Source organism: Columba livia, chromosome 3 (assembly GCF_036013475.1).
Source record: "Columba livia isolate bColLiv1 breed racing homer chromosome 3, bColLiv1.pat.W.v2, whole genome shotgun sequence".
In the NCBI taxonomy this organism is placed as follows: Eukaryota; Metazoa; Chordata; class Aves; order Columbiformes; family Columbidae; genus Columba; species Columba livia.
Window position 1 is genome coordinate 68,306,283 of NC_088604.1, and position 18,566 is coordinate 68,324,848.

An 18,566-nucleotide genomic window follows, 5' to 3' on the forward strand; every position below is an offset into this window, starting at 1 on the left:
TAGAAGCTGCAGATCACTTGTCCTCATTTTTTCTTCCCTTTCATTTGTGCTGAACAAAGGCACAATATAAAATTATCACTATTTAAAGGCATTGCACAAGAAGCACTGCCTCTTTCCACCTACCTGGACTTGTGCAAAGCATTTGACACTCTCCTGCATGACATCGTTGTCTCTAAATTGGAGAGACATATATTTGTTGGATGGATCACCTCATAGAAAAAGAGTTGGCTGGATGGTCACACTCAAAGAGTTGTGGCCAACGACTCTGTGTCCAAGTGGAGACCAGTGACGAGTGGTGTTCCTCAGGGGTCAGTATTGGGACCTGCACTGCTCAACATCTTTGTCATTGATGTGGACAGTGGGACTGAGTGCACACTCAGCAAGCTTGCTGATGACACCAACCTGTGTGGTGCGGTCAACATGCTGGAGGGAAGGGATGCCTTCCAAAGCGACCTTGACAGGCTGAAGAAGTGGGCCCATGCAAACCTCATGAATTGCAACAAGGCCAAGTGCAAGGTCTTGCACACTGGTTGGGGCAATCTCAAGCACAAATACAGGAGAAGGGGTGGAGAATGGTTTGAGAGCAGCCCTGAGGAGGTCTTGGGGGTGTTGGTTGATGAAAAGCCCAACATGACCCAGCAATGTGTGCTTGCAGCCCATATAGCCACCTATATCATGGGCTGCATCAAAAGAAGTGTGACCAGCAGGTCGAAGGAGATAATTCTTCCCATCTACTCTGTTCTCATGAGACCCCAGTTAGAGTACCATGTCCAGCTCTGGGGCCCCCAATATAAGAAGGATGTGGACCTATTAGAGCAACTCCAGAGGAGGCCACAAAGATGATCAGAGGCTGGAGCAGCTCTCCTATGAAGACAGGCTGAGAAAGCTGGGGTTGTTCAGCCTGGAGACAAGAAGGCTCCAGGGAGACCTTATAGCAGCCTTCCAGTATCTAAAGGGGAACCATAAAAAAGCTGGAGAGGGACTTTTTACAAAGGCGGGTAGTGACAGCACAAGGGGTAATGGCCTTAAACCCAAAGAAGATATACTTAGATTGGATATAAGGAAGTAATTCTTCACCGTGAGGGTGGTGAGGCAGAGAAGAGGCTGCCCAGAGAAGCTGTGGATGCCCCATCCTTGGCAGTGTTCAAGGCCAGGCTGGATGGGGCTTTGAGCAACCTGGTCTAGCGGAAGGGGTCACCTTCCACTGGCTGGACCTAGGTGATCTTTAGGGTCCCTCCCAACTCAAACCATTCCATGATTCTATGACTTCATTCAACATTTCTTACTGAGAGTTTTTGCTCTTGGAGGTTGTGCCTGCAAAGACATCCATTCCTGTTTCTCAGAAGGAAAAAAAAACCACCATGGGATCCTCCTGCCCTACCTTTGCCTTCTTCATATCACAGCAACTTTTCCAGCAATGACCCTTAGTTCCTAAATATTTCCAAATACGTAGCATCCACATATTGCCAGAGCAGCCCAAGAACAGGGTGGGAGAAAGGCTGCCACAAGAATTTAGTACTAAAGGTATCAGTCAGAATATAGGGAGCACTGCTAACAAAGTGATGGCCTGGAAGGGGGGATAAGGAAAGAAAGAAAAACCTCTTTCAGCCTTTTCCACTTGCAGAGAGTTTTATTTTGACAAGGAGTGGGAAAATGCTCTCTTCCACTTCCAGCACAAGAAGCATCTGAAGGCATGTCCCACCTTCAGTCGTGCCTCAGCACAGGAGCAGTCTTCAGCATGGTGCAAAGACTTCAGGGTTGATCCCACCCTGTTCTTAACTCCATCAAAAAACGCTTCATCATCTGCCTCATGGGACCTCAGCCTTACAATAAAGACAAATCGCAGGAACTCTCTCCTTACTGTGTTTAAAGAGAAGGTGAAGCTTATAAATAGAAAATGTCAAGGCCGTGTCACTAGCATTCATTAGTAGAATGGATTTAAAACATCAGCAAGTTTATATTATTGAGGATAATATTACTACTACAGTTTAAAACATTCCCTGTAAATGTGATTCTTAAGAAGATTCACATTTTTGTTGCATTTTCAAAAAAAAGTAAAAAAAAAAAAAAAGCACATTTTACAGTTTACCTGAACAATATAGTTTCTTCCAGCTGACAGCATAAGTAATTTCATTGCACTCAGTAAAATTCAATGTTTGAAAACCTTAAGTCAGTCTTTTGCTTTGGAGTAAGATCTACACATTCTCCATGCAAAATGTAACCTTCAAGAAACAAAGATTTTTTTTTCTGGTATTGGGAAGAAGTGTTTTTATAGGGCTTCTGGCGCCAAAGAAAATTTACAAATTCCTGCAGAAAGGTGAGAGGATATGGGTTATTTTTGAGGTGACAAAAAACATTTTATTGCCTATTCTTTTACATAAGATGCTGTTAACTTCTACCCCATGCCACGGAAGCTGACGATGTAGAAGAAGATTCTACGTTTTGCTGTGTATAGTGTGTATTTTCTGCCTCTTACAAACACGAAAGATATAAAACCCACATGTGACCATTTCAAAAGAAACTGTATAAGTATTACCTGTGTTCTGACTACCAGCCAGGCTATGGAAGTGAGCTATGGCCAGCAAAAATTAACAGGACTGACCAGTTATTTTTCTTTCAGTGTGCTCCTGAGACCAAGGAGAGATTTTCTACATAAAGCTATACTATAACTATTTCAGGCCTTTCAAAGAGCTAAGGAATACTTCAAAATTTTGAAGTACATATAATCCAAAGCTCTGCAACTGGATCCTATCTGCTCCAATGCTGGAGAAAAAAGGACAGAATTTTGAGTTAATTTTACTGTGCTAACAAAGAAATCTAGTAAACCCATATATATATAAATATAAAATTTATTCTACCCATGTATCAATCTGTCCATGAATTCCACAATCTGACTGCCACCCTCCTCCTGCCTTCTGCCCTTCCCTTTTGATCTCTTGTCAAGGGCAGTTCTGGCTGTCAAGACAGGAAGAGTTTGTCACTTTGGCCAAGACAAGCAACAAAAAAGAGAGTCCTTTTGCAATTCTTGACTTGGTATCAACATTAAGAAAATGCTTAATTTCAAGGAGAGAGTGGAAAACGAGAAAAACAGGAAGCCTGTAGCTCTAAAGTATTCTACAAGATAAAACCAGATTGGTTCCAATGAAAACTCTAGCACCACAAAGAGCTTTCACATTTTGTTGTGCACTGTTATAAAACACACAAGTCAAAATATTTGGCATACGGATTAGCTGAAGGCAATGTTTTTATTAATGCAATGAAGAAATTTATCCTCCTAGTGTCCTCTGACACTAAAATTTCCTGTCATGCAGAATTGCCAACTCTTTAAAATTCACAACATTTGAGAAAAAATTGGTGTGCATTTCAAAATGTGACACCATCAAAAAGAAAAGGCCAGCAGAGAACAAATACACCACAGCTGGCAACCAAAACACACTGAAAATCTCAATAACTAACTGTTAGTGATAATGACTGAACAAGTCAACTGCATTTCACTCTCTCATTTTTTTTCTAGGTTACCTTTCTTCAAGGTTTACTTCTGCCAGCTTATGTAAAACAAATCATTAGCATCACTGACAAAAGCACTCAAGCAATCTTGCATTAAGCAGTTATCTCTGTCATTACATATAGAGACAGACACCTGCACTCACATTTCTGTGCTCTCTGATGTAAATGTCCCACACTACCATTCTGATAAACAGAGACAGTTTTACTGATCTTCTGCTTCAGAACAATGGCAACAAAGTGGTTTTGAAGGTAAAAAGAATCCAGGCTTTGTTTTCTAGCTAGAAGGAGGACACTGGGCAAGAGTTCCTTAACAAGCATTGTTGCATGCTGCCTCAGATGAGGAATTTTACTACAAACAGAAGAAACAAAGAAGCTTGAATATAACTTGCATGGTTAAAAGAAGCAGAGATAAGAAAAGGTTCCCAGATTTCCTGATTTCTGTTAGCATCAACCTACACTGAAGGCTCCTGATAATAAGAAGTTTGCTTGGATGGGAACAGCAGTGGATCTGGTGTCTGCTCAAAAAACCTGTAAGGAGGAAAGAGGGTCCCAGCTTTGAGATGAAGAAGAGCTTTAACCCAGAACTCCTGGTGACATATATTAAACGCCTATGTGATTTTATGTGTTTGATAACATTCAGCAGTCTGCTTCCTACAGCAAGAGGTAGGTACTTTCAATTGTGTTCAGATTATGCTTATTGCAGTGGAGTCTGGTGCAGAGATTCACGGACCTGAAAGTGAATCACCTTTCTGTACATGACCCTTCACTCTGTTTTTTTCATCTCAATATATTCAAGTGACAAAAGATAAGTTCTGGAAAAGTTTTACTTTCTTCATACATAAAAAGGAAAGACTGCCATAAGAGCATCTCAGGTAGAGCAGCAGGTCAGCAGATAAAACTGTAAATTGTATGGATTTAATCTGCAAGTGTTAGTTGCAACAAAAGGTCAGTTTTGGCCCAAATTATCTGCTGCTTTGTGGGGTCATCACACAGCTGGGCAGAACAACATCTCTTCTTCCCAGAACTTCGTGATGCAACAGCAGAGGGTGTTGCAGATCAGGTCTAAGGTGCCCTGAAGAGAACGATGTAAGACTTCTTACACAGAACTTGGAATTTTTTTTTCTTTCTGGCTGATTCTGTTAAGTTTTTTGTAAGCTTAGCACCAACTCAGAAATAACATGAAGATAATTATGATTGGAAAAAAAAAACCAACAAACATAAGCATGTATGAAAAAAGGAGGAGAGAGCTGACACAAGGAAACTGTTTCCTTTCTATTCTTCTTTGTCAATAAGTGAATGGGAAAAATACACCAAAAGTTTAATCCACATGGGAAATACTGAGGTAAAGAGATAAATCCTCAGACATGACACAAGATCAGTCTTACACATGGAAACCCAGAGGAAATCACTGTCCTGAAACAGGGGATCAAATCTTCCCTAGATACTGGAATATACACAGAGAAAGATTATCCAGCACTTCACAATTCTGGGAGATTGCTTATTTTACACACGACAATTTCTAGGGCACCCTGATGAAAACTGAGACCCTGCGTGCTGTTTGTTAGCTTCATGAGAAAACTGAAAATCTATGGTGCACTGAGGAAGTCCTACAGATTCCCAGAGAAAAGTCTGCTCATTGCAAAGAGAGCACCCTTCAACTGATCCCCTGCCTCCCTCTTGTCTAATATCCCCATGATAAAACCTTGGGGCCTGAATTGTGCAGACATTTAGGAAGACTCCCATGTATTTCCACTACGTTTTATTTTTTAATTTATAAATAAAAGAGAAATAACTGATCCAAAATTAGGCACTGCTCCCATGTTGATACCATACAATGCTCTACTTACGCCCGTTACTGAGCAAAATAGCTCTATGGCTGGATATAGCACCATAAGAAAGTAACACACCTTCTAAATAACTGCCTTAACTACCTTGCTGCAGGCAGATGATGACCCACTGAAATCATGTTTAGAGGAGGGATGCTACAGTTTCCCTGTAACATTGATATCATTGCTAAATACAAACTTTTCAAAGATGCATCCTGGAAGCAGGGATTGGTGCACAGTCACCTGTGATTTCCGGTTATGGACAGAAATCTATAGTTTATCCCAAGTAACTGAGTACTGTGATAGCTGCTCTCAGTCAAAAGCCAGCCACCAGCTGCACTCATTACAAACAAAATTCAGTCTTTGATACATTTGATTTTAATATACAACTTGGTACAAAACTCACATTTCAGTGGCTGCAGGCATTTCACACTGATGTGAATGCAACTGAATCACTAAGCAAGAAGGGAAGTTTTACCCTTTCCTGGTCCATACGATCTTGATAGCCCAGCCAAAGCAAGCAGGAAATCAGTTCTGCCAGAATGACATGCACAGCCCCACAGAAACATCATATTTCTTGCTTTAGGTATAGGACACAAGATTGTGTTCTAAATAAGTTAGCTATAAATAGCTATTAATAAGTAGCTATAATAAATAGCTATTAATATAATAAGTAGCTATTAATAAATAGCTATAAATAAGTGTTGTTTAACTGGAGGTTCTTAGTCAAGGTTGAGGGAAAATAAATATCCTGGTACTGGAGAATTTCCAAAGTGTCCATCTCCCCAAACCATGCCGTGAAGGTTTACTTAGGCAGATACTGCTGACAACATTTTGAGAATATTTTGACAGTATTATTTGAGAGCCAAGTATGACAGAATTAAAAGAAGAAAAAGCCACTTCAGTGGTAAACGGGGAAGCTTTCTGGCGTGTGGCAAGATCACTGTAGCACCAAGTACTTGCCCAGGAATGAAAACCACACAGCAATATCAAGACTAAAAGCAGAATACGTACCCGTCTCTATCAATCAAATCTTTTCCCTAAAAAGGAATAGAAACTCTTCATTGAATCAAGATATAAACACATGCCTTTCACCAGCCACGCAGATTTTGCCAAAGTTTCTATAAGAATAGCTTTTTAATTGAAAAAGTTACCTGGATTTTTGTAGATGCTAAGCACATCCTTGAAATAATGAGGTAAGAATCTTTCTAATAAAAGCAGCACATCCTCCAACTCCTCCAGAATGCCCACAAGCAGGAAATTTTCATTAACATTCAGCTTTGCTCTTTCAAGGGCCCATTCACCAGGCTCCCTGTATGAAATTAATGGAAAGAGAGAGAAGGAGAAAAAAAAAAAAGAGTTTAAATATGCATTTACTTGAAAAATTCACGTCAAGAACACAAGTGAATAAAAAAATGTTCAATGCTGTATGTAGCACAGAACATTAAAAAAACAAACCAAACCAAACCAAGCCAACACCAAACCTGAGTGGTTTACTGAGCATTTCCACACAACATCTATAATTGGTTTGGCATGTAAACACACGATCACATTAAAAGGAGGCTGATCACTGCCTGGAAGTGCTCCACTCTGGCATTATCTTTCGCCGAGTTGTTTATAGGCTCAAACTTGTGAACTCCTGTATTTTGACTTGGAAGCACAACCCATCTCATGGGAGAAATCACTTCCCTGGGTGACAAAGGGTACGAAGGGGTGGTGGTGTCACAGAATCACAGAATGTCTTGAGTTGGAAGGGACCCATGAGGATCATTGAGTGCAATTCCTGTCCCTGCATATGACAATGTTGTGTCCCTGAACAACAGCAGAACTGCTGCCAGCAGCCATTGCCTGCTGTTGCCCAGCGAATGCCACACAGGAGGCCACCGGCCTGTTACCCACCTTACTCTTCATTTTAACTTCTGCCAAAGTCTCCATGAGCTTCCCTTTCCCTGCCACTACCCCTGGCTGCCCTGAGGCTCTGCTACAGGATTCACATTTGTTTGCTCTGACTGATACTGGTTTCGAAGATCAGTTTAGGGTTATTCTGTCTTTTCCCCCAGTGGGAGAAGCTGGTAGGACACCAGAACATCTTTATGCTTCTCTCATAGTTTCATGCAAGCACAATTAAGTTTGAAAAGTATATAAATCTTAAGTCTCTTAGATGAACGTATTAATTTATGTCCTGGGAGTAGCAATCAACATCTATTATTGATAAGGGATATAATGCCAGTGTCTCAAAATAAAGGAAATCAGCTGTTTCCCAGGGTCCAGCTGGTATGATGAACATCTGAGTGACACAGGCTACCTGAGAAGGGCTGGCGATCATACCTCTGCCTTGACTTGCATTAGGCTACTGCAAATTCTATGTGATAGTGAACTTCCAACATTTGTCAGAAGCTCATTTGATGACATGTGGAAAAGCTTATTGCTCTACACTCCCACTAGAACAGACTTTGAGCAGGTTTTTCATTCCCTATCACCTTCTTTGCACTGGTCCATTTTCTGGAAGAACAGTGTCCTAAGAAACACTATGAGCCTCCTTCTTGGAGCTCCTTGTGAGACTAGGAAGCAGCTGAAGGAAACGCAAGGGCATAACAGGAGACACATCTATAACAAGCTACAAAACAGTACTTCAATATACTGCTCAGAAACCCCATGAAGATATGTGGTGCAAGTATTCAAACATGCCACTGTTGTTAACGGGATTACTTATATATTTAAGTGTGCAAACATAAGCATTTGCAAATGAGGCCAAAATACATTAAGAAAAAACGTGTAATGAAAATGAGGTAAGGAATCTGTTCTGCCTCTCAATCATACCCTCACGTATGCCATAAAACTAAAGCAAGATTTTTAAAGCAGAGATACTTTGAAACTGAGACATAAGAACGAACACATTTTCATTTGTTATTACTTCTATGAAAAAGCATGGCTTTTGAAAGACATTTTTGAGAACATGTGCATGTTCCACTATGGAGAAGCAGTAACAATAAATAAATAGAACACCTTGAAGTTGAACAAACCTAATAAAGAACATGCTGTTACCAACAATATGAAAGTACTTGAAAAGAAGAAGGTATTTAAAATTAGTCACATATAATTGCATGAAAATTTACTATGCAGTATCAATAATACAGAACTATGAGAATGGCATAGACACAATAAAAATGAACTAGTTTAATTACAGCAGCAGAAGGCTGCACTTCACATAGTTTCAAGCATGATTACTATTTCTTACACTGACATAGAAACCTGAAATTCCTCAGACACGGACCTGATACAGCATCTGAGCAGAGCTAAAATGTATATTACAAAATCACAGAGCACATAAGGTCACTGCCATTCTCACCTTGCCAAACCAGAAAAGAAAAATCCACTTGTTTACATCCAGATTTGATGAATTATTCAAGTATTAAACCAAGAAAAAAGAATAGTACTACATTTGCATTACTAACCTTACTCCAAAAGATATGCATGCAGTTACCACATACAATGCTACATGGTATTACACTTTTCTCTTGTACTTCAAAATAACTGTTGCTTCTTTATTACCAGCTTCTGACAAAACATTGGCAATAGCTATATCTGAACAAAGCAGGATACCTTGTATATATTTACCTGCATCTTGGATGCTGTCCACAGAAATATGGTATGATGTAAAATAACCTGGGATTGGAACATTCAGGGTAGTTTTCAAGGATACATACATTAATGTCCTGTGGAAAGGAAAGAAAAACAAAAAAGAGGTTGAATACCACGTATTCTTTTCTCTATTAACAGATGTTTTCTTTATCTAATACTTTATACAATCATCTCCAAGAACTGTGCTGAGGCTACACCAAATACTTTAAAAAGTCATCTATCAGTCAATTTGTCTACTTCTAAATATCATTATAAAGTTTAAGTAGGAAAAAAAAAAGTGATTTTTGTCCTAGAGATTACTGAATGATTCAAAACGGGACACATGGATCAACTTTCATACTGAGTTATATTTAAAATATTCAGGAGATTATTTTCAGACTCATCTTTGTTCTAAATACACCCTGGGGGAAACTTGAAGTAGCCAGAATAAATCAAACTGAGACAACAATTATTTTCTTTATATCTTTTTTTATTCTGCTTCATTCAATGACTGGAACGAATGTAAGCTGTAATTTGCACAGCTTACTCTTGATATAAAAACATACATCACTTTTGATTACAGTTTCGTACATTCCTCAGATGTTTGGAATTGAGCTTATTGTGTATACCCTCACTGAGAAAAGGGTTTATTCGAAAGTATTTATCATTTTCCTGATGTATTGCTTATCTAATTAGTAGCTATTTATCATTTTTCAAAGACTAGGCATAGCTATGGAACCCTGAGAAAATGTATTCAATTTCTAGTTTCACTCGGGCACAATAATAAATGTACCTGCAAGTGGGATTGAATTCCCCTATCCTTATTTAGTGTAAGAGACCTGTACTCTGCAAGCAGACCCATTGACTCCAAAGTTGTGCACAGGGCAAAATAAAAGGGCAAGAAAACAAAGATGAAAGGATCTCATCTTTGCAAAACCAATCTTCATTCTTATTTAAAGACGCATGATTTTATAATGCAATAGGCTTGACACACATCAACATCAAACCAGTAACTAAACCAATTCATACTTCATCAGGTAAATAAAATGCGATAGAGGACACTTGAGTGGGCAACGTGTCCTCTGCCAGACAGAAGTGCTGGGCAGAGGGGGAGCCAGGGAGAGCATCCCCTGCTCCCCCAGGCAGTGGGGTGTACTGGGTACGGGCCTCCAGCCACTGCATCTGCTTCTGAGACCTCAGAGCAGAAAAGCTCCTCCCAGAACTTCAGATCTCAAGCTGAACTCCATCAGTGTCACAACTGGGTCCGTAAGCCTTTTAAAGTATATTCCTGTTTCCTCCTCTGCCTTATGTATACGTAAATCAGATTTTATAAGCACATCAGAAGATCCTGGGCTGGAAGTAAATCACATGGAGAGGAATCATCAAAGAAAACAACAAAAAGACTGCCAACTGGGATACAAACAACCCACCTCCCCTGCTCCCACCAGTGTATTCAAGCATATAGAGAAGGGCTTGCCTTAAATACCTACCAGAAGATTAATGGTGAAGACCTGAATTTTGACATTCAAGGCTCTGAGCTGAAGCCACCCAGCTCCCCATTCTCAATGCTACGAATATTACTAAGAAATCTACTGGTGGCACAGTGAGGTGACACAGGCAATGTGTCCCTGCTATCATCCCAATAGCTTTTTCTTTTTTTTTTTTTTAAACATGAATTAAAAATTGCAGTTCTTAAAAGGTTTATTGTGCTATTACTATAGATGTCACCAGAGATGTTTTCAGGGATGCATATTTTCCGCTTTTATAAGAACCTGCAGAGACTTGCAATAAATTCATAGATCTCTTGGAACTGGAAAAAAACTGGAAATACTGTCTTGAAAATACTTCAAATTATGTCCAAGCCAGCTTCCACTTGATTAATGGATTAATTAGAATGCAGAAAATCTTATGTAAGATTTAAAAATCATCAGTACCACCCAACTAAGAGCTGTTTCTCTTTCCTTGCTCCTATACGAAGATGAAGTGACATTAACTCAAACCAAAGAAACTTGCTTCTTTGCAAAAATAATGAATACAGTCAGAAAATATTCCTGGAGATAAATAAGTATCAACACCCAATCCAGAAGCATAACAGGGATGTTCTAGTCCTTCTGAAAGCAATTTTTGATTAATATGGCTGGAGAAACATCAATACGATAAAAGCAATGTGAATTCATGTGGAAAATCCTGCAGCTTTAACAACCGAACAGCATACATTTAGTCAAAAAGAGATTTTTAGTGTTCCTTTTTATGTAAACTGCTGTAGGATCACTGAAACAAGTGGGACAGCACTGAACTATTGAGTGGCAATTCTCTTAACATTTGATTTGTGGAAGGAATGCAAAAGTATGAGAGAGCAAAATTTCTCTTCCTTCTCATTGATGTACTCAAGGTTTAAGATAAAGGCCAGGTATGTTTTTATAGGAACCTTCAATTTTTCACCATACAAGGGCACACATTTGACGTTCCTGACATCACAAGCACCAGGTTTACTCTGTGGTAAAAGCACTGGCCCTTCCCAGTCTGCACTTCAGCACCACTGCTGTGATCCAGGATACAGTGCTGGAGAATCCTGCTGCATTTGCAGCATGTGCTCGCCTTCCCTATTTTAATGTATTAATAATTTGTGAAATTAATCACTGGCCACCACTTATCCCCTCAGAGGAGATTTTACTTGATAATAATTATGCAGCTCCATGAGATGTGAAATCACAGTTTTTAACTAAGAGGTGGGACAAAAGAAAGGCCGGCCTGAGGTGCGCTGGTCATTCCAAAACTTACCCAGAGCTGAAGGAAGCTGCTCTTTGGTTGCTGCTGGGACTTACAGTAATTTCTGTTTTTTTTTCTGAGCATGAAAGCTAAGGTGAAATTTCATTATTCTAGGCAGTGTTACTCTGTTCGGCAAAGCAACATTAATGCTACATTTACCAGTAAGAGCATGTTTTCCCAGCAGGACACATCTTTCAGAGTAGAAAGGTCTTTATGTGACAAAAAAAATTACAAGGTGACAGATGACAGCCTTGCTCATTTAAATCACTGGAAGAGCCCTATAAAAAAGATTCTTCAAATACAGCTGAGAAGGATAGAGAAAGAAAGAAACAGAGCTACTTTGATCACACTCCTCCACAATAAAGAAAGAGGAATTTTATTTTATTCCTCAGCTCCTGGCTACAATCCACACCGCTCACATCCTGCTGGGCTTCTGTCTCCAGCAGGCAGAGAGACGCCCAGGAAGCAGCCCTGGGGCTGCAAGTAACAACAGAAACAGCCTTTCTTTTTAATACTACTTATGTTTTTCTATTGTTACAATTTTGGCTGAAAAGGTAAATTGGTAGTGTCTATTTCTTTCTTCATATAAAAATCACAGTGTGCTCTATTCTATTAACTGGTCAACAGGCCAGACTACTCATCTATCAGAAATATATCAAAAGTGTGTTATTAATATATTTTTAAAAAATTATAACAAATGAACCATTTTATTTGCCCTACTGAGCTCATCCATGCAACGTATGAAGGAGGAAGTCTGCACGTGATTAAAAATACCTCATGAATACAAAATTCCTTTGGGAATTTTAATGTTAACACAAAAAAGAACAAACTTTATTTTCTGTAAAACAATAAGCAATTTACTTAAGTGAACTTCTTTAACTCATTGCAAATACTGCCCCATATACAAAAAGATGTGATCTTAGATTGGAGAGTTCTTCCCCAGCCCTGTATAAAAAAAACTAAGAGCACCGGAAGAAAGAATCATCTCTTTTTTTGTTCAGAAGAAACACTTAACGTGTTTGGTGGTTTTTTGCTTATTTATTTATTTTTGTTGAATAATTCTTGGGCTTCAAAGTATTCCCCATTTCTTGATCCTCAGTGTCTGAATCAACAAATTACAGAAATGCCAGATTCTGCCATGGATGTATGGCATTTCTTAGTATCCCTAACAATTTTAAATGAAGAATCATAACTCAAATACATACACGCCTTGAAAGTATTTTCCTATTAATCAGCCATTAACCTATGGGAAGCCAAAGAAAAGGCCTTTCCTTCTCTCACAATCAAAATGAAAAATATGAGTCTTTCCATGCCCTGCCTGAGTGGGATACTGCAACTCCAGTGGATCCAGGAGACGCTGCTGACAGCCCAGCCCCAGTGCCTGATCCTTACTTAAGTCTGAAGGTTGCAGATGGGAAGTTGAGGTGTGTCATGGAGGCTACAGGGGAAGCAGTGACCTAAATAAATACCTTTCAAGTTTCCATAAAAGGAAATGAAATAAAATGATGTGGAAAACCAGTGAGTGAGCCCAGTCTACAGTGACCTCTCCTGCTTACAAGGCTGCTCTTCATACACTGCTGCAGTCAGTGCTGCAGTCTAGTCCTCACTGTCGCCAGCCAAGGAAAATTATTCTGCTCTACTGAGAGCCCCCGAGAATCCTGTGGCTTGTAAAATGTTTTCTCACATACTTGCTTGGTGTTTGTGAAGAGGGCAAGATGACCATTACATCCCCAGGAGAACGTTGCATCATATGAACTAAATATGACAACACTGCAACAAAAAAGAAATCTGCTGCGTTTTGTGACCCCTAGTTAGGGAGCTCTGGGTGGCCACAGCAAGAAGGAAGAAAATGTAAACATGATGGCTCAGGAAATGGCTCGCAAGTGTTAATATGAAATGAAAGAAGGCAAAGAACAGCTTTTTACTCTGGAAGGTTGCAGGAAGACGTACCTTGCTTTGGAGACACTGAAAAGTCAAGGTATAGTTAGAATTAGGGTTTTCAAATACAAATGTAATGTGACTTAATAAATGTTATTTAATAGCACAAGTTATTTACATATATTTAAAGAAAATAAAACACAATGCAATGTTCATTTTTAACCCTAATTAGAGAGGTTTTTACTTCATCAGGTGATATTCAAAGTTTCTATTCAATCTCAATCCACTATTTAGGTAACTAGAGTCATACAGCAGCAAGATGACCTTTTTCTTTCAAGTTCTGGACACATTTGGTCCTGGTTTGTGTACCTATGCTAAGGGCACTCACAGCAGGTTGCTGTGGGGTGGACAGGTGCTGGGCATCCCTTCCCAAACCAGCACCACCAGCACAACTGAAGCCAAGTGTTTCCCAGCCCTTGCTATTGTGGCACCGAGCCCCTCCAAGGAGGGCTGCTAGGTGGGATGGATTGTGCCAGACCGGGTGGGATGATGGTCCTTTGGACACAACAGCAAGCTGGACAAGCCTAATGGGACACCAGTTGTTAGACAGGCTGCAGAGCGAGCAGTGGGCACTTCAGGGAGAAGCTCCACAAGATGGCAGAGCTGATCTAGCCAACCAAATAATGTTTTTCTTTCCCTGGATGTCCCCTGCACCAGCTGTGAGGGCACTTTCATTCCTCTGCAGGGTTCACCAGCTCAAAAACAAACAGCCTTTTCTTTCCCTCTGTTGCCTTCTGGTCTTCTACCAGAAGAGCCAACAACACAGGGCTTGCTCACAGAAATGCTGTAATGCCAGCACATCCCTCTCACAGTGACACAGGCCGTGTTTAATGACTTCAGTCACCCTCTTAATTTCTTTTAACGATTCTGCCACTGCCGTCATTGCAAAGACTGGGAAGCCATCACTAGAGCATGTGGCAGCTTCACATCATCACAGCCTGTCCCCTACCCCCAAATACTGCCACTGCTGCAAAACACACCCATGGTCCCAGCATCTCTGTCTGTAGCGCTTTGCAATCCATGGATACCAGGGACTTCTGTCTTCTGAGCTACCTGGCAGATCTTGGGTAGTTACTGACAAGACAGAAGAGGTGGGACTTGTGTTTCATCCTATAGAGGAGTGACAAGGATCTCAACTGCTGTGAAAGAGAAGACTACATTGACCAGAGACATCTAGTAAAGCTAGTTCTCTGGGGGGTCCATGCAACAGATTTAGGTCTGTCCTGTGAAGACAGATGCTACAGCCAGTGGAAGCCAGTGACAGGATTTTGGGGACTGAAGTACAAAATGATGAAGTGCCTGGGGTGCCTGAACAGCCTGGGCTGTGCTCCTCGAAGACATCGTCTTCTTGCTGGCTTTACCATGGCCTTCCTGCTGGAAGGCCAAGAGGTACACTGTCTGCTTCAACAGTTTCAACCTTTGAAAGCTGAGCTGAGGTTTGCATTTTAAAACTAGTTTCTAGTCACAGATAATATTCCTTTCAACTCTTTTAGCTTGGAGTGTCTGCTTTTGAAGAGATACACTTCTGAATGCTTTGTATAGCTCCTGAAAGGCTGCAGTCATTTCACATCTTTGCAGGTATTAAAGTTCCTTTCCTGCATGTATTTGTCAGGAGTTGAAATATGCTTTTTTAAAAAAATATCCTTGATCTCTTTAATTCCCAGAAAATCCTCACTATCATTTCTTCAAAAAAACACTATTTGCCTTCATCTACATCACCTATTCAATAAAAAGCAGCAGCAAAAGCAACTGGAGAATGAAAAGAAGGGCCCTCTCATCACCTGTCCTTCTGCAAGGCCCTGTGCCCTGCTACAGAATGGGATAGGTTAACAGCCTGTGCAGAAGATCAGAAAAACATCTTTCAGGAAGTTTCAGGGACTCCTCATAGCAGCACTTTGGATGAGCAAAAGCATTCTGTACAGTCAGTTCATTAGATTCAAGCTGCTGCCCTCCAGCCATCTTATCTAAAGGTTAGTTCAAAAGAACAGCTGTCTGGTAAAACGAAACGATGTGCTTGTACAAATGTGTTGTTTTTTTCCCCTCCCCAAATAATTTTTCACTTATTATTACCTGGAAAACAGACTCTCTTCCCTTCTCCTCTTTTCCAATTTTTCAGATGCTTCCTACAACCACCACTTCTGCCAGCAAATCATCAGTCAACCACTTGCTTTGACAATAGCGGGTGTTTACCTACAAGCTACAATAAAACCTCTCTCTTACGGCTGACTGGCTTTCCCATAGATGAGCAGAAGTCCTGGGGACAAGAAGCAATGGCCACATTCTGTCAGTGGCCAGGGGCTACCAAGGCCAACCTGATGTCTTACAGAAAGCCCCTGGGGAGTTCCTGGGAAACATCAAGGACAACTGAGAAGATTGGACCCTGCTGTGTTTTCCTGATTATTCACAGGGCTATTTTTGAAAGTGCTCTTATGAAAAGTTAACACATACACAGTTGTTCTGGGGAAACAACAGACAGCTACAGACAGAGGACACGTTCAAGTGACCATATATCAGCTCTTCTCCATATTGACCTTTTGTCAAGCCAGACTACTGCTAGCCAAAAGGGTCCAAAGACATTTTGTTCACGCTCTCAGAGCAAATTCTGTCTCTAGCATTACTGCTCTGGGTAGTGAGTCACACCAATATGGTTGCTTCAAGTCAGCCAACTATGTGTACAAGAAAAAACACACTAAAAAAGTGGGGAACATAAAGGTCTTTGCTTTGGAAAAAAAAAAAAAATTAAAAAAAATGTTCTCCAATGTTTAAGCCCAACAAAATTAAAGGAAAGTAAGCATTTTTGTTAATTCTCTAGCAAGGAACTCACTCTTATGAGCAGGACTGCTACACTTCCCTCTTCTGAGTCTCCAGAGACCCCAACAGATGGAGAAGACAGGCCAGACAGCTCTCTTTCCCTCCAGGCAGGGGGAAGTCCACCCGCCATCTTGAGAAAGGGTGAAGAGAACAACTGTCTGTAAGTGCTCTTAGTTGACTCAAGCAAATAAAATTTAGAAGTACTTCTGGTGCTTCTGATAAAACCTTGGGAAGCCTGGAAATTTTATATATAAAAAAGAATATATATATATATATATATATTTTCTTTTTTTTCTCCCCAGTTTCATCTCCAGGGAATGAGTTATGAGTTTTCACCAATTTACATGTTCAGATTGAAACCGGACTTACCTCTGTACACAAAAGAGCATCCAAACTTAAAGGTTTTAGTAGCTATGTCTGCCGTTGCCCATGTGTAGTATGACTGCTGTTCTCACAGACAAATATGGCTTTAATCTAGACAAGCATACGGTCACCTCCTTGCTGCCCCATCTCTTTGGGGTGTGCACAGCACACCATCGCCCCAGGCCACTGAACAGCAGCAGTGCTGTAATTCCCCAGAGCTTTCTTCTAAACTCACCTCACCTACCGTTACAAGACCGGCTTACAGATTTACTACTAAATTTTTCTGTTTCACACGCTCCAGGGTGGCACATCAATGATACATTTGTGAGAGGGGATGGGAAGCTTACCAAACCCTTATAGATGACTTGAGATCCACCCTAAATATCAGCAGAGGTAGCATAAAAAGGAATACAGAATCATAGAATGCCCTGAGATGGAAGGGAACCACAAGGATTATCAAGTCCAAATCCCATCCCTGAATATGACAAGCCCACAGTTCACACCATGTGTCTGAGGGTGCTGTCCAGTGTCTTCTTGAACACTGTCAGGCTTGGGGCCGTGACACCTCCCTGGGGAGCCTGTTCCAGTGCTCCACCACTTTCTGGGGGAAGAACTTTTTCCTAATGTCCAACCTAAACCTCTCCTGGCACATCTTCCTGCCATTCCCTCGGGTTCTGTCATTCGTCACTAAAGGGAAGAGATCAGTGCCTGCTCTTCCTCCTCCCCTTCCTCTCCAAACCCTTCACCAGCTTCATTGCCCTCTTCTGGACACTCTCCAGTAACTTAATATCTTTTTTATCCTGTGTCACCCAGACCTGCACCCAGTGCTCCAGGTGAGGTTGCGCGAGTGCAGAGCAGGACAATCACCTCCCTCAGCGGCTGGCAATGCTGTGCTTGATGCACCCAGGACACGGGTGGTCCTCTTGGCTCATGTTCAACTTGCTGTCGACCAGAATCCCCAGATCCCTCTCCATGGAGCTGCTTTCCAGCATCTTGTCCCCCAGTCTGTATGTACAGCCAGGCTTGCTGTGTCCCAGGTGCAAAATCTGGCACTTGCTCTTGTTGAACTTCATGCGGTTGGTGATTGCCCAGTTCTCAGATTTGTCCAGATCCCTCTGTAGGGCCTTTCTGCTCTCAAGAGTGTCGACAGCTCCTCCCACTTTTGTGTCATCGGCAAACTTACTAAGCAATCCCTCAAGTCCTGAGTCTAAGTCAGTTATAAAGACAATGAATAGCGCTGGCCCTAAGATGGATCCCTGTGGAACCCTGCTAGCGACTGGTCGCCAGCCTGACATAACCCCATTTACTAGAACCCTTTCTATTACTAGAAATTTCTATTACTAGAACCCCTTCTAGTCCTCTTCTCAAAGCTTGATACTTTTCCTCAGTAACTGCATCAGTAGGCTAGACATTTATACTTGCAAGTTAATGAAACTTCATTTTGTTTCATAGTATGAGATAATTTTACTTTCATTTAAAAAGCCTGTACTGCAAGTGTACAATTATTCAAGAGAAAATTCTGGAGAAAAAGAGAAAATATCTTTAAATGCTAGGATATGAAGGCTGGTTCATGTAAGTCATCTTTTAATTGTGCTTTAATGAGGAAACTTGTCTTTTTAAAGCTACCCTAGGGTAGCCTATGGCTTGTTTAGATACAATCTGTGCTGTTTTTTTTTTTTCTTTTGTGGTAGAGGATAATTCTGCATTTTGTTTGAATTGACTTTCCAATCT

The 18,566-nt window shown here is 40.8% G+C and overlaps 1 protein-coding gene across 2 annotated transcripts in view; it reads right to left on the reverse strand.

Annotated features, from left to right (window-relative positions):
* The window catches only part of UST (uronyl 2-sulfotransferase), a 169,061-nt gene that overhangs the window by 27,265 nt on the left and 123,230 nt on the right, over nt 1–18,566 (reverse strand). For both annotated transcript variants that reach the window (XM_065057476.1, XM_065057477.1), the window contains exons 6-7: nt 8,952–9,049; nt 6,488–6,645 (exon numbers count right to left, since the gene is read on the reverse strand). In XM_065057476.1, the coding sequence (XP_064913548.1) occupies nt 6,488–6,645; nt 8,952–9,049 (256 nt within the window). The remainder of the gene's footprint in view (nt 1–6,487; nt 6,646–8,951; nt 9,050–18,566) is intronic.